This window comes from Macrobrachium nipponense, chromosome 24 (assembly GCF_015104395.2).
Source record: "Macrobrachium nipponense isolate FS-2020 chromosome 24, ASM1510439v2, whole genome shotgun sequence".
Taxonomy (NCBI): Eukaryota; Metazoa; Arthropoda; class Malacostraca; order Decapoda; family Palaemonidae; genus Macrobrachium; species Macrobrachium nipponense.
The window spans coordinates 3,257,507-3,273,630 of NC_061091.1; the positions used below are offsets into that span (position 1 = coordinate 3,257,507).

Consider the following 16,124-nt stretch of genomic DNA (forward strand, 5'->3'; position numbering starts at 1 on the left):
AGGAACTGCATGACTTCTCCTGCGAAGTCAAGCATCCAGGGGATGGGGATCCGTGACGCTCGATTTCGTACCGAACTTCGTAGCGAAGACTCAGAACCCTTCGGTCCCTGACGATTGGTTCGAGTCGTTCACAATCCCCTCCCTAATGGACTTCACCGCCTTCGATGCGAAGGAGATGCTGCCTTGTCCGCAAGAACTTCTCCGTGGCGCAGGTACTGAAGGCAGGGGTCTGGTCAACCAGACCACATGCCCTTCCTTCTACCTTCGAGATATTGCCCACAGGTCCTTGGATCTTTTTCCTTGGGACCCGTGGTGGCTGCTCAACACGTTGTGTAGCGAACCCAGACCCTCGCAGGCTGAACAGCATCGAGTCCTGGTGTGACCGTAAGAATGGATGAGTGAATGAGAGTGTGACTGGCTCCTCTTCCCATCTTTTTCTTCCCCTCTACCTGTGGTTAGAGGGACACGGTCGTCACCCTGCTGGGATAAGGACAAGATGCAGGTGATGAGCTACTCAACCAGGAGCCCCATCCTATCCCTTTGTTCCACTAGGGATAGGAGCGTATATCCACCACTTCCTCCAACAAGGGCGAGGAAGTGGATGCCAGCTTGAGACAACCCATACTTTATTTTGCCTCTTGCAAACAGGAACAAGTTCTTGCTTGCTGGTACGAAGAGATAAGCTTGGCCTCTCTCTTAGTACTCGGCCCAGAGGTCTGACCATTGATCCTGCGGTGCACACCCCGATCAATCGGACAGAGGCTTGGATCCCTCCCTCGCTCTTACGACCAGGGAGGCATTCCAGGGATGGACGAACACCAGTCTGTTCATCAAAAGACTCAGATTCCTCCCACCAAGAAGTGAGTCTTCCTATTGTTAAAGGACCGATGGTTTGTATTACGTATCGGAACAAATGACAATTTGTCGAAAATTGCATTTTTCCTAACTATACAAACCTGAGGTCCTTTACATATAGTCCCTCCTCATGCCACCCCTCACTCTGCGTATTTTGCATGGGCCAAAAGCAAAAGTGATTGTTTACCGTCACTGTCGGACAAGCAGTTAACTACCGTTCTCCCCTTGTTCGAAGCTTACGACCGTTCCAGCTGCCGCTAGCTACTTCCTATTGTTAAAGGACCTCAGGTTTGTATAGTTAGGAAAAATGCAATTTTCGACAAATTGTCATATTGATGCCAGGTACTTAAAATTATACCAAAGGATATCTTATGTTTAGTTGGGTATCGTGACCTTAATTTGCTTGGAAAGGCATTGTAACTTCCTAGCACCCACTTCAATTTTCCCCCATTTTTTATGTTTGTGTTTTCCAAATTAAGCCACATCAGTTACCCCAACCTTTCCTGGGCCAACAATTTGATTGTTAGGATTCTCTTTGTGTTAAACCACTTCCCAGCAAAAATTACCAGTCATCAAGCAGATGAGCATCTTCAAGCTTTGGTTTATGAGATGCAAGTCTCTCCACTCCCATTTCATGGGGAGGGTGAAGGTTGTATGTAGAGCTATAATCGGGTCCCATCAGTTTTGTTGGCAGGCTTCCAACTTAAACACATTTTAGGGGTTATACTTTGTTCTCCAAGATTTTCCTATATGAGTAAGATTCCAGATACAGAACCCTTTGTTTTGGCACAGGGACTAAATAGGTTACAGGAGTCTGTGCCTCCCTGCATACTATCATGACCAGGATCCAGACATATCTGTGTAGAGTTTCTACTTTCCACTTAAGGAGTGACTGTTCCTTTTTCCAAAGGAAAAGATGTAAATTTTTTTAATATGGTATGGTTTTTATTTCCTTTTTATACAAACCAGAGCCTTCATTCTTGATCCTTTCCTGACCACCCAACTTAATGGGTTAAATACATTGTTATAAAGTCACAGACTGATTCCCACCCATGCTTAGGAATACTTCCACAAAAAAGCGGTTGTTCTTGGAAATAGATACCTGAAAAATTTATTTTGCCTACATAAAATTCAATCCCCCATGAAATATTTTAACCAGCTGTTCCTTATTCTCATGTTGATGCTGTATAGTATTCATTTTATCATTGCTAAATCATATTTGGTATTGTCAGGCGATTCCTTATCGAGCAAGTAATTTCCTTTCAAGTCATAGGACTTTGCATTGTCCTTTTATTGCAGCATCATACCATCTTGTAATGACAACCAAAATAGTTGGTATTTCAGATCTAGAAATTATTAAAAGTAAAAATAAATAGTTGCTATCTTCGCTGTTTTGTTGTATGTGTACTGTAATGAAAAATTTGCAACTAGTAGGATTTTCTTGGTACAGTATGAAGTACTATTATTAATATTCTACCACTCTGTTTTCAGGAGGGAGAAGAGGAGGAAGATGAAGAAGACTTGCAGGTAAGAAAAGTTTATCTCAGATAATGCATGCTTGGTAATTTCATCTTGTAATACAGTAAAAATAAAACTAGTCCCTTGGACCAGTTATACAATGTACCTTGGCATTTTGCAATTATGATGGCTCTCCTTAGCCATTTTTAGTAGCCGTTATCAGGTGACATGACCTATACCCTACAATTGAACGAAAACAGAGCAGCTACATTGCCATCCATATAACTCTACTCAAAACTTATATAATGGCATGTCATCTTTATGGATATAAAATAATACCATATTCAATGGCATGCAACCTTGCTATCAAGTTGAATTGGCTGATTCCAGTTTGCTCTGATAAATATTTCTACAAAATTCATAGTAGTTGGTTTAAACCCCCAAAAATATATACAAATTACTTTGAAATTTTTTTTTCTGTTATAGTAATTGTATTTTAGTGCTATAAAAATTATTGTCAAAAGGTTATATTGAGGTTGCCAGAACTGTAATTTTCCCATCTATTTCAGGATCCTTTAGATTCACTGAAGGAAGAATGTGGAAGCACCAAACACTGCACAGAATTAGGTGAAAAATACAGTGCATGTAATGATAGAGTATCATCACGCACAAGAACAGAAGAAACCTGCAGTGAAGAATTATTTGATTACTTACATTGCATTGATCATTGTGTAAGTTTTTTAAGAGTTTATGCTTAATCATTTTTATTGGTTTGTGAAGTAAGGTATAATTTTAATTTATTGCTTTTAACCCATCAATTTATTTGTTTCTTGTTGACAGTAGATAATTAATTAAGAACTTGACAAACTCACAATGGGCAGTCAAGCAACTTTAAACACCAGTTGTTCATGCACAGAACAAACCCTCGGTCTTCATTGCTTGTAACATTTGCACTTGTTAGAATTATGAAAGACAGTATATTTCAGTCATTTACTAGTCCAGGAATGTGGCTAAATGATTCTAGACTTATTTTTGGTACAGTTGATGGGGAATTAATAAAAAGTAGATAAATATTAGAGAATAGAATATAAAATTATATAGTAGACAAGATGCTGTATATCACGTTTAATAAAAGTCACTATTGCAATTATGCTATTAAGAATGTTTAGCAGGAAGAAATACAAAATATTTATAAAAAAATTAATATAAATAATTAGAGGAAATATGTTGGACTTGGTAATAAACAAGGTAGTAATATATGCTTTCAAACTCTTCTGCACATTGCATTTTAATTAGTGTAATTGTTTCTGTATCCGATTTTTTTGTTACATTTATTACCTCTTGAAATATAGTTACAGTATGAGTATGAAAAAAGGGTGGTACTAAGAAAGGAGATCTGTGGGAGTGAATTTAATTGCATTACATTTAAGTTGCGTCTTGGAAGTATGCAAATATCAGTCTTATGGAAGTATCTTGAAGCGCAAATTGTTTTGGTTGTTGAGACTGTTGACAGGTTAAGTGTAGCCAATCACTTTTTCTTTTGCTACCCTGAAAGTACACTTCATTGCTTCATAAAACTTACTCCAGTTCACTCAGACTTGCTTTCATTTTGGTGACCCCTTTATTTTGTGCATGTGTGAGGCCAAATCCAGGTCAGACTATGAGGTGCTGTGGACATGTGTGCATTATGGTAATGTCAACCATAATAGTAAATTATGTATATTGTGCTTTCTGCAATGGTTGGGTTTGATTGATTAACAGACTTTTGTCATGCATAAGTATATATCTGTTTTACCAGACCACTGAGCTGGCTGGCCCGAAAGATTAGATATTTTTACGTGGCTAGGAACTAATTGGTCGCCTAGCAACGGGACCTACAGCTTATTGTGGGATCCGAACTGCACTATATCAAGAAATTAATTTCTATCACCAGAAATAAATTCCTCTGATTCCTCATTGGCAGAGCCGGGAATCGAACTTCTTACCACTGGACTGGCAGCAAAACGCGAAAACCACTCAAGCACTAGGGCAACTATGGCCATTCAGTGCTGAAATTGAAATGGACAGTGAAAAGGTTTGAAAGGTGTAACGGGGGGAAATCCTTGCAGTTGCACTATGAATCAATTGTTACAAAAGGGTGGATATTAAAAGAGAATATTAACGGAGTTACAGTAAAAGGAATGGAAGGGTGTTGCAGCTAGGGGCCGAAGGGATGCTGCAAAGAAGCTTAAGTAATGCCTTTATTGCACTGCATGAAGTGCACTGACAGCACTACCCCCTACATTTGGGGTTGTTCCAAAGAGCCTTCTTGTCAGAATTGCAAACTGTTTAGTGTTGCAGTTTGTTTCCAAGCAAAGGGGGAGTTAAATGATGTTTTTGTGCTTCATTGCAAGTTAATCTTATATTAATATTAGAAGCATTTCAGGTGCCATACTACTGGAATTACTACAACTGCTGCTGATCCCAATTTTAGATTTTTTTTTTGCTGGATGGTCTTGGGTGGGGCTGGTCAGTTGTCGTCCTCCACCGCCTCACGGTGTCATTTCTCTGTACCCTGCTGTGCTGTTTACTGAACCTGGAAATGCTCTGGCTGTCCTTTGCATTGTTAAAGGGGAAATAGGAGGGCACCTTGGAAATGCCATCATGATTTGCTTAAACCTCTCCCCCCCCTCCCTTATTTATTTTTTTATTTATTTATTTTTTTTTTTTCCTGACTAGCAGTCCTGCTCTTCCTATGAGAAGTCCTGCGACTGCATCCAGGTGCCATTTCTCTCTCTCTCTCTAAGAGGTTTGGCAGTTCACTTCATTTGTGGGACATGAGGCCAGATAAGCCTCTTTGTTCTTGGGCACTTCAGTGTATGGCAGGGCTTACCGTCTGTCAGATCTAAGTGAAGGGAACAAAGTAGAGGGTTATCTTCCAAACATTTAGGACGATGATGATGTCAAGTTTTGAGCCTTGCCAAACACCTGGATGATTCTCTATGGACCTTTTTGGTGAAAGTAAAGTCATTCCAGACTTTGAGCGTGTCATGAACTCTCAAGAGTTTTTCCCATTCGAGCAGCAATCAAATCCACATCTATCCTAAAATACATAAACTTCATACATTGAGGTTATCTAAAGTCTCTGCAGCTGCTCTTTGCAGGCATAAGTCTTAACAGAGGTGATGCTCGCACTGGAATATTTTTCTTCAGTTCTTGAGCAGAACTGCTAATTATAAAAAACAATAAGTTGCTGATATCAGTATTCCATTGCTGTTAAGATTGGTCATAAGGTACAGTAAACTTAACTTGGAAGAATGTCCTCTGGCAATCTTAGATTATCAGTAAGTTGGACACGATGTTCATGTCAAAGTTGCTAATGCATTTATAATGAACATTCATGCTGGTTAATTAATAATGCATTTATACTTGGTTGCTTAGTAATCCTTAAGATTTGGGGTAAAAAATCAATACGTATGCAGCACCCCAGGCCAGGTAAACTTTGAGGTCAGCCAATTAAAAAAAACACACATCAATGAAAAGAGGAAGGTTTGTACATTGCACAAGATTAAGGGAAAAAAATTATGAAAATTTTTCCCTGCCTTCTATGAGAATTTGAAAGTGACTATTTACAACTCATTGTGGTTTCTCTTTTACAAGATGAGTAAATTTTACGAAGTTGTATATGTTTTTTTAGAGTGCCACAGTGGCATGGTTGGTATGGTGTTGGTCTGTCACCTTGGTGACTGTGAGTTCGATTCTCAGGCATTCCATTGAGGAGTTAGAGATGTGTACCTCTGGTGATAGAAGTTCACTCTCGAAGTGGTTCGGAAGTCACGTAAAGCCGTTGGTCCCGTTGCTGAATAGCCACTGGTTCCATGCAACGTAAAAACACCATACAAACAAACTTCTTTTTCTAACTCATACAGTATCAAAACAGCAACCCCTGGGGGTATATTTATGGGCAAATATATGATAAGACATCATACGAGAGAGAGGCAGTACTTGCTCCCTTGAAGTGAAGATTACAACTTGTTCGTGAGCCACCTGCTTCTTGATTTTAGTCAGTCTAAAAGTTGCCATTAGTGAATTTATGGGTTATAGAAGCAATATTAAACTTTCCTGCCTGATTCCTTCAAGTCGATGGCATGTAATACTGATGCGTACCATGAGTGGATCAGTCTGCCACCAGAAAAACCTTGCTACTCATATGAGGGGATCCGTCCACTAAGGGTTAGGTTACGTTGGACATTTTCCTCTTGATGGGGGTTGGCATGGGAGAAGAGCCTTGCTGAACTATGAAGCAGTCTGGGATGTGTAGCAAGACCTTTATATTTCATATTTCAAGTGACAGGAGACCAGTTTTGTATGGAATATTGCCTTTTATGATTATTAGGTTTTGTGGTTGGTATGGTGTTTGTGTCCCACCTCGGTGGTCGTGGGTTCGATTCTCGGCCATTCCATTGAGGAGTGAGAGGATGTGTATTTCTGGTGATAGAAGGGTTTGGAAGTCATGTAAAGCAGTTTGTCCCGTTGCTGAATAACCACTGGTTCCATGCAACGTAAAAGCACCATACAAACAAACACTTACTGTAAAACCATTGGGTTAGCAATGCTAGTTGAGCAGATGTGTAGGAAGTTTGATAAATTAGTTTTTTTTTATATCCTAATATTTAATAGGCACTAGACAATTGCAGATATATAACATCAAAAATTGTTTTTATCAGGCCAGACAAAAGATTTTTAATAATAATAAAAAAAAAAAAAAGGTATTCCATTTCAAGTTATAGTGCAGTGCAAATTCCCTCTTGGTTCTTAGACTGATCTTGGGCTTGGTAATTTCAGTTGCTGTAGATGGTAAAGTAGGGTCTGTAATTTAGGAGTAAATGTAAAGATATTCTGAATTGTGCTAATGTTTTTGCCTCCCATTTTTTCTTTTGCAGCTAACGAATGTATTGTTCCAGAAACTGAAGTGAGTCCTGAAATCTCGAGTGATTGTCAAGCAGGAACTGCACACTTCATTTTAAGTTAATCAGTTTTCTGACAAGTATGAATGCAGTTTGGAGACTGGAGGACCAGAAGCTTTATTTAATATTGTTTGTCATTTATCTTCAGAGATGTTTATATGTAAATAAAGAGCTTTTCAGGCCCTTAATGGTTACCAAGAAATAAATTCTTGTTTTTTTCTCCATTAGTTTGTGTTAGTAACCTTTCTGCTCTAGCTAATATTGTCACTTTTCCATATATGAAGGCTTATCTGATAAGTACACTTAGTTAACCCTCTTACGCCGACTGCACATATTTTACGTCGACATTTTTTGTCTCCCGTGTGCAGACTGGACGTATTTTACGTCTACTTACAACAGTTTTTTTTTAAATTCGCGGAAAAATACTTATAGGCCTACCAGCCTAAAACTTTTGAATCACGTGTCTTGGGGGATGCTGAGAGTTCACGGATCAAGGTGTTGTTTTGTTTACAATTGTTACGCAGGCGCGCAAGCGCGAATTTCTTTCTTGCCACACTAAAAAGTATCTCTGACACATCTCGGAAATTATTTCGTCACTTTGACATAATTTTTGTACCATTGTAAATTATCCGTTACATAAAGTATTATATATGAAAATGTGCGCATTTCTATGTAGAATACAACAATAAAATACTCATGGTTGTAGCTTTTATCAGTTTTAAGATATTTTCATATTAATGACGATGATTGCCAAAATTTCAACCTTCGGTCAACTTTGACTCTACCGAAATTGTCGAAAAACGCAATTTATATTTGAGTAATATTCGATCATTTACCTTAATTTTGCAACTAATTGGAAGTCTCTAGCACAATATTTCGATTTATGGTGAATTTATGAAAAAACTTTTTCCGTCCACGCGGTAACTCTTCCGAAAAAAATCATGCATGCGATTGTGGTAATGTTTGCACCATTTTAAAATTAGCCGTTATATAAAGCTTTATGTATGGAAATGTGCGCAATTTCATGCACAATACAACTAAAAACAACCCATGGTTGTAGCTTTTATCAGTTTTGAGATATTTTCATATAAATAACGATAATTGCCAAAATTTCAACCTTCGGTCAACTTTGACTCTACCAAAATGGTCGAAAAACGCAATTGTAAGCTAAAACGCTTATATTCTAGTAATATTCAAGCATTTACCTTCATTTTGCAACAAATTGGAAGTCTCTAGCACAATATTTCGATTTATGGTGAATTTATGAAAAAAATTACATTTTCTTTATGTCCGCGCAGTAACTTCCGAAAAAATCATACGTGCGATTGTGGTAATGTTTGCACCATTTTAAATTAGCCGTTACATAAAGTTTTATGTATGAAAATGTGCGCAATTTTATGTAGAATACAACGAAAAATAATTGAAGGTTGTAGCTTTTCTCATTTTTGAAATATTTGCATATAAATCACGATTAATAGAAAAAAAACCATGTTCGGTCAACTTGACTCTACCGAAATGGTCAAAAAACGCAATTGTAAGCTAAAACTCTTACAGTAGTAATATTCAGTCATTTATCTTCATCTTGAAACAAATTCGAAGTCTCTAGCAAAATATTTAGATTTATGGTGAATTAAAAAAAAATCTTTCCTTCCCTCTGCGCGCGGATTCTCCGCCACAAATCTCCGAAATGCATACGTCCCATTCTCGGAATATTTGCTCAGTTTCATATTAGGCATTTCATAGAGTTTTATATATGAAAATGTGCGCAATTTTATGTAGAATAAAACTAAAAATATTTGAAGGTTGTAGCTTTTCTTATTTCCGAAATAATTGCATAAAAAATATATATATATATAAAAATTCGACATTCGGTCAACTTTAACTCGTCAGATGTGGTCGAAAATTGCAATTGTAAGCTAATACTCTTACAGCATAGTAATATTCAATCATTTGTCTTAATTTTGAAAGAAATTAGAAGTCTCTTGGACAATATTTAGATTTATGGTGAATTCCGCGCGTTACGAATTCATGCATTATTTTGTGATAATATTTTCTCTGTGTTGCTTTTATCGTTTTACAATGTGTTATATACCAAAGTGATCGCAATTTAGTGTACATTACAACGAAAAAAAAGTAACTTGTTACCTTTAACCGTTTTGCGCACAGCTCGATTTGAATACAATTATATATGAAATTTCGTTTTTGTGCTATCATATATCGCATTATTTATATATGATAATGATAATTTTTTTCATTTCTGATGGTTGCATACTAAACTTCAGCCAATGACAAAAAAAAAAAGGAGCCAAAAATGAACTCTTAATCTTGAAAACTAAGCGCGCTGTGATTTTTTGAAGAAAATATTTTTTCCGCTTCCGCGCTTACTGAAACACCTCCGGCACACGGGAGAGAATTTTTTTTTTTTACCGCTTCGGCGTAAGAGGGTTGATTTCAACTAAGAGTTAAATATCTTGCATGTATGCCAGAAAATATTACCATTATTAACAGGCATTTACCAAAAACAATACTGTACTAATGTTGAAAATCTAAAATTGGCAGTTAAATTTTCCAAATCTTGATTGAAATTGACCACTCTTCTATTTTGGCCCTCTAATTTTCCAGTATACATTTTTATGGTAAACTCAGATTTTCAGTGTCCAAATAAGATTTCTGTGAGCTAAATGAAACTAAATGTAAAAAAAAATTTCTTTAATTTGCCAGTAAGTCCTCATAAAGAACTTCAATGTAAAAGGTAAGTAAAAATGGCATTGGGCTAGGTAGTACAGACCATCTGGTGTGAAGTTAGCCTACACTACAGCATCAGAGGTTTAGCTTATGGGCAGCATCACCTTCACATGCAAAACCTGGGGCAATTTTATTTCAAATATGGCAGTGTATCAAAATAAATGCAAACTTAAGCCCATACCAAGTTGAACGCTACTTAAACATGGCCAACCAGATATCAAACAAGACAATCACCAGGGAATCAATTGGCATTACAGAACAACAATCACGACACAGCATAGCGTATCAGACTTCCTGGACCCCTAATCTCTCGAAGGCGTTTCAGCGTACGCAGCACAGTCAGCATTGATCGTCCTGCTGGATCAAGCTTCAGATTACTCCACCTCTTGATGTCATTGTCGACGACAAAGTAAAAACCTGGCAAATAAGGTTATTTTAAAGAATTATCACACCTGCTGCAAAGAAACACATTTCTCCTTATTAATCAAAAGATAAAACTAACCACAAACTACAATACTCACAATAAAGAAATTTATCTGACAAAAATTTTCAAATCTAAAATGGTGACCTACTATACCATTAAAACTGAATTTAAAAGATCGGTTCTGATGAATATAAAGCTCTACAATGCAAGACTGGTACATGCCTATTAAAATTTATTTTTTTCTGAAATTTGGCTGTTCGTGACATTTTCTTAGTTTTGAAATATATGACAGATTCCACTTATGGAACATATTTTGGCCTTGTATGCAATAATCGTGTTTTTGCATTGAAACGATAAATATAGAGCATGCTGGGTTGTCAGGAAGTGAATTTTGAATAAAATTCTATGCAATCATGTAGCATCAGTTCTGAGTATAGCTGTACCTACATAATGCATCTGTATTTTAGCAATAAGTTTACAGGCTGCTCTATGAGTTAGACCCCATGCTGGCATAAGGTCAGCTTAATCTAAAATAACAACAGTAATAAGTCTTAAAATACAACTTCATTATCAATATAACAAAAATTTTCAAACACTGAAATCACCAACCTTTAGTTTCTTTATTTTCTTGGAGTTTAAACGCAGTCACAATTTTCATATCAAACTCCGATAACTTGGCTCTGGGACGTGCCATAAGGGAATACTTGGTTTCAATTGCTTTGTTAACTTCATCCACAGCATTATTAACTTGTTCATACAGCAGGCGTCCTTTAATGTACCTGGGTTTCAAAGGATACTTAATATATATAGTAGTATATGAAATCTATTAAAAGTTACTACACATACACACACAGTCTTGCTTAATGCACTTGAACGTTACAAATTTCATTTAAATGAACATTGATAAACTGGATAACCATTTTATCAACTCTGGAAATTCTGTGAAAAAATGAAAACATATGTACTGGATACACAGCATCTGTGAATTTGGTTAAAGCAAAACAGGCGAGGATTAGATTCCTCTGAACCTTAAAGACACGATGTTATGATACAAGTACTAACCAACATTTGCTGACAAAAACTGTTACTACTTCTAAGAATAAAAAGCTGCAAATAATATTTGATTTACTTACTTGGACACCCCATCAAACTCCTCTACTGTGATATACTGGATGGACGGTATCTGCTTTGATTTTCCGGAATTTCCCTTTACTGGGGCCTAAAATACAAAATATAAAATTAAATATTACAATAAATCATATCATGGTGACACAAATGTAGTTTGTAACTTAAAAGTACAGTACAATCACACTATAATATACTATTACATTATTTTAAAAGAATGAATGTTATTTTAAGTTTGCAAATATAAAAAATATATGATTTGTATCTTCCTTGCTCAAACTAAATATAGTTCATCTGACTGAAGGGCAGCAGAATGCACTGAAATATAAGGTTCAGTTGGCACACCTGCAATACCAAATGTTGAGTAATTCTGTTTGGATGCTCATAAACCTTGAGCATTGCCAATTTTCTTTTCAATATGAAAAAAAAAAATCAAATTGAAATGGGCAGACTATTCTTACAGATACTAAAGAGAATTCAGACATACCAAATAAGGAAACTGGGAATATCTTTTACAAATGAATGGTTAAATAAGAGTCAAACAGGCGTAGAATGGATAGTGAAAGGTAACAACATATGTGAATGGAGTTATCAGCATTTTTGGGCTTACACTAAATATCAGAATGTGAATAGCATTCATGAACTGAAAATGGCTGGAGCAACCACTTTTGTTGAAAATATGGAGTAAACATAATTTACTAATGTTTTTCTTTAATTATGTTCAAGTGATCTAAGCTCATCTTATCATTTTGTTGTTCTTTAATTATATTCAAAAGCATATATTGATGTTATGTTGGTTATTTTTCTTATAAATGAAATTTTTCAATGTTTGCAATTCAACTTCTTCCTCACTATCAATATTACAGTAACTCACAGGGGGGTAGCACCATCTGTGCACCTCATGCGGTGCACTGTAGGCACTACAGTACAGCCCCTTTCGTTCCTTTTACTGTACTTCCGTTCATGTTCTCTTTCTTTCACCTACTTTCCACCCTCTCCTAACAATAGATTCATAGTGCAACTGTGAGGTTTTCCTCCTGTTACACTTTTCTAACTTTTTGCTGTCAATTTCTGTTTCAGCGCTGAATGACCTCATAGGTCCCAGTGCTTGGCCTTTGGCCTAAATTCTATATTAAATTCAATTCTGTATTTCAGTATATATCTACCAATCACTGTTGATGTAAATTATACATTAATTTAGTTCTCTTTTATCTCATGATGAAGAGTATACATAAAGAGTGAATAATTAAGTCCTCAAGCATAAGTATTCAGAATTAGACTTAATGGACAATTCTAGTAGGCCAAAAAGCACTGTAATGATTAATTATATATTTGCATAATGACTGTCAAAGAATACATATGGAATACAGCATTACCTTCTATTCATGAACAATGTTTTTCATATGTTAATTCTGAGGTTATGAAGGTACTACAGGAAAAAAGAAAAATCATATGATTCATAAATAAATTATATGTGAACCACCATAATCTCATTTGATCTTTCAACTTACCTTTTCTTGAGAAGTACTCTTACCAGCATCCTTTTCCTTATCACTCTTGTTATTTTTTGAGACACCACACTGATTTTTACCAGTTTGGGGTAGGTGTCCTGGTAAATTCTCTTGCATATGAGATACAACAGAAGAGAGCTGCTGAATTTGCTCTAATAAGGAGAATGCAGCTTTTACATCACTTCTACCCTGTGCAATTACTTTTTTCTGCAAGGAAACCTCTTGATGCATCAACTGAAGTTCCTTCTTGAGCGCCTCGAACTCATCTACTGTGTCTCCACCCCAGTGTCCACGTATGTCACTCATAATCTGCAAGAGACGATTATTAATTTTCTTCTTAATCACTGTAGTTTGTGGCCTCTTATTACACACACACTATAACCGGGGAAACACAGATCTAACAATAATTTTCCTTAAGCATTACCTGTAATGCTGACATCTTCTGATTGAAGGCATCTTCAAGTGATGACAAATCCTGTACAGTGCTGACTGCCATACTGTACCTAAAAATATTTAAATACATTAACTAATCTTTTTTTAAAAGACAGGACAGACAACTCTTACCACATGAATGGATTATGAAAATTAGGCTTAAAATCAAAGCACTGAGGCATTAAGACCACTCAGTATTTTTTCTTGCCACATAAAGCACAATAATTTTTACCAGAATTACTACAACCACAATAGAGCATTTGTTAAATTTTTCAATGGTAATGAAGACCAGCAACCTCACCTCAAAACAGTAAATAAGGAAACTGCATCACTGCACAAATATTAATATAAATCTGTACTATATATTAATTTGATGAAAACAGTCTCAAACTTATTAGATGGACAATTATACATCAGTTCACTCAACATGCAACTATGAAGAATCACCTAGTTAGTAGGCAAACAGTCTGAAATCTCTACTAGCCTATCTGGGCTGGGTCCAAGCGTCAGCCTACGAGACGAACCCACAAACATTAGGCACATCACTTACCTCAACAGGTGACTCCAGACAGCCGTGAACGGACACGGGCGTGGCGGCCGTACGTACGTGAGATGGGGGGAAACTCGAGCACTCGAGATTGACGGAGAATCCCTTATAGTGGAAGACTTGGAAGCAAGCAAACTCTCCAGCTGCACCACCTTCGTGCTCACTTCCTACGACCTCTTGACAGGTGCCTTCAGGTCTTTACGGCGACGAATAGGCCTGGGAGAAGAAGGGGCACTACCATCACGTGTACGGACGGGGGAGGTTGCCACACGCTTGCGATGTGCAAGAACGGGGTGGAGGGTAGGGCGGTTGCACGTACGAGGTTCGGCGGCGAAGCAATCCCTGCAGAACACACATCACTAACACTGCCCGAAATCACAGCACTCTCGGGAACACGTCCGTGCTGTTCCTCCCTCGGCGGTGAAGGAAGGGCAAGGTCCTTAGCCTTCCAATGCCTAACAAGCCCACGAGGCGTAGAGGGTGGAAGAGGGAGAGGGAGACAGCACCAGCTTCTTATGCGCACTCTTCTCGGAATGCGGGGACAAAGCAATGCGTTTCCTACCAGTCCTCCCAACCGATAAGGCAGCCAACTTCACATCTAAAACAGAGTCCACCCTCTGAAGCTACGCCTGGCATATGAACTCGGACTGATGTGCCAGAGAAGGCTCCGAAGACAAGGAAGGGAGATGTTTCGAACTGGGCGGCAGAGATGACGTCACATCTAAGAGAGGCGGCTTGAAGGCGACTGGAAGATACGTTATCGATGAGAGTGATGTCACGACCTCCCCTCTGAGCGAGGGGGAAAGAGACGCCACTGGCGGAGGAATACACAAAGATGGGCCCCCGTGACGACAACAACGGGGCTGACGCCACAGCATCACTCCGAGACAAGGCGGCGGCAGCCGGCGAAGCAATACAAGAGGGCAGACTGGACTGGGGAGGGGGGTGCGAGCCTCCTCAAAATGCGCTAGCAACCCCCCTACTACGGGGGTTGACTACTGCGGAAGACGAAACATCGGGAATAGGATTAAAGCCCTCCCAAGAAGGAAGAGCGGAGACTCTCCGACATTCCCTCTTACCATAAAACTTCCTCCACTGCTCCAAAGGCCATGCCCGGCATTCCGTACAAGGATTCGTAATCGTACAAAAATTGGAACGGCACCTACTGCGAGTGATGTGAGGGTCCGTCGCTGACGAAGCCAAGAAACGAGAACACAGAAATCCAGGAATTCCGGGGCACTAACGCTGACGTCGAAAAGGAGCAGAAGCAGCCATAATATTAGGCAAAAACACACAAATACACAAAAGCAATGAAACTGGCAAAAACCGGGAAAAGGCCAAGAGGAAAAAACCCACTCTCGTCCCAAGGCGGTAAAGAAAAGACTGGCGTAGATGTTCGGCGTTTGACCACTTTTTACCCGATCTACGCATGCGTTGCCATATACCACAAGATTCCTTGCTTTCATCTACTTTTTACCGGATCCAGTTAGGCGCTAGAAATTATCCTATTGTTAAGACTGATGGTTTGTTCGCGTATGAACAATAAAAAAATTAGATGTCAGTGAACTGTAACTTCTTAAATTTGAGTGAATAGTACATATGCTGAATCCAAGTTCCTTTGAGGATCTATGTCAAAGCCTCACAAACATTGTTGGTAGGAATTAATACAGTTAAATTAAATACATTCATTAGCTCTATACTGTATTCTGTAAAAAGGGGGTTTGGATTATGTAGGGTAACCACAAGATCACAAGTTAACAGTATGAACACAATCAAAAGCACTAGAAGGCAAGCCAAAAAGTTACGATAGGTACAATGTTCTTATGGCATGGAAATAATTTCTTTTCGATAATAAACCTTCCTCGTAACATAACTATAAACACTTCACTACAGGCTGATAACTGGCTTTTGATGACCAGGCTGCATTTCCATTTTACTCTGAATATATACCATAGTAAACTAATGACCTATTCAACTTAATGACTGATGCTTATGACAATTGTAACTGACAACCCCTAACTAAGCCAACTTACCCAATCAGATACATGAAACAACTTCCCCTAAGGTCACCAATCTTTAAG

General features: G+C 38.0%; 2 protein-coding genes across 2 annotated transcripts in view; one reads left to right on the top strand and one right to left on the bottom strand.

The window, feature by feature from the left end:
• Window positions 1-496: 496 nt before the first annotated feature.
• Window positions 497-7,483, top strand: LOC135205704 (cytochrome b-c1 complex subunit 6, mitochondrial-like). The gene is made up of 4 exons (XM_064236702.1): window positions 497-502; window positions 2,347-2,382; window positions 2,883-3,044; window positions 7,236-7,483. The coding sequence occupies exons 1-4, from the start codon at window positions 497-499 to the stop codon at window positions 7,266-7,268; spliced, it is 237 nt and encodes a 78-aa protein (XP_064092772.1). The 3' UTR covers window positions 7,269-7,483.
• Window positions 7,484-9,953: 2,470 nt separating this feature from the next.
• The window catches only part of LOC135205711 (centrosomal protein of 152 kDa-like), a 97,633-nt gene continuing 91,462 nt past the window's right edge, over window positions 9,954-16,124 (bottom strand). The window contains exons 4-9 of the mRNA XM_064236774.1: window positions 14,047-14,210; window positions 13,489-13,567; window positions 13,065-13,373; window positions 11,562-11,647; window positions 11,038-11,207; window positions 9,954-10,421 (exon numbers count right to left, since the gene is read on the bottom strand). Of these exons, the coding sequence (XP_064092844.1) occupies window positions 10,270-10,421; window positions 11,038-11,207; window positions 11,562-11,647; window positions 13,065-13,373; window positions 13,489-13,567; window positions 14,047-14,210 (960 nt within the window). The 3' untranslated portion in view covers window positions 9,954-10,269. The remainder of the gene's footprint in view (window positions 10,422-11,037; window positions 11,208-11,561; window positions 11,648-13,064; window positions 13,374-13,488; window positions 13,568-14,046; window positions 14,211-16,124) is intronic.

Excerpts from the sequence above, each read along its gene's own strand:
- LOC135205704 (XM_064236702.1), top strand. Across the intron at positions 2,383-2,882 it reads AAGATGAAGAAGACTTGCAG|GATCCTTTAGATTCACTGAA; the intron begins GTAAGAAAAGTT and ends CATCTATTTCAG. Across the intron at positions 3,045-7,235 it reads TACATTGCATTGATCATTGT|CTAACGAATGTATTGTTCCA; the intron begins GTAAGTTTTTTA and ends TTTCTTTTGCAG.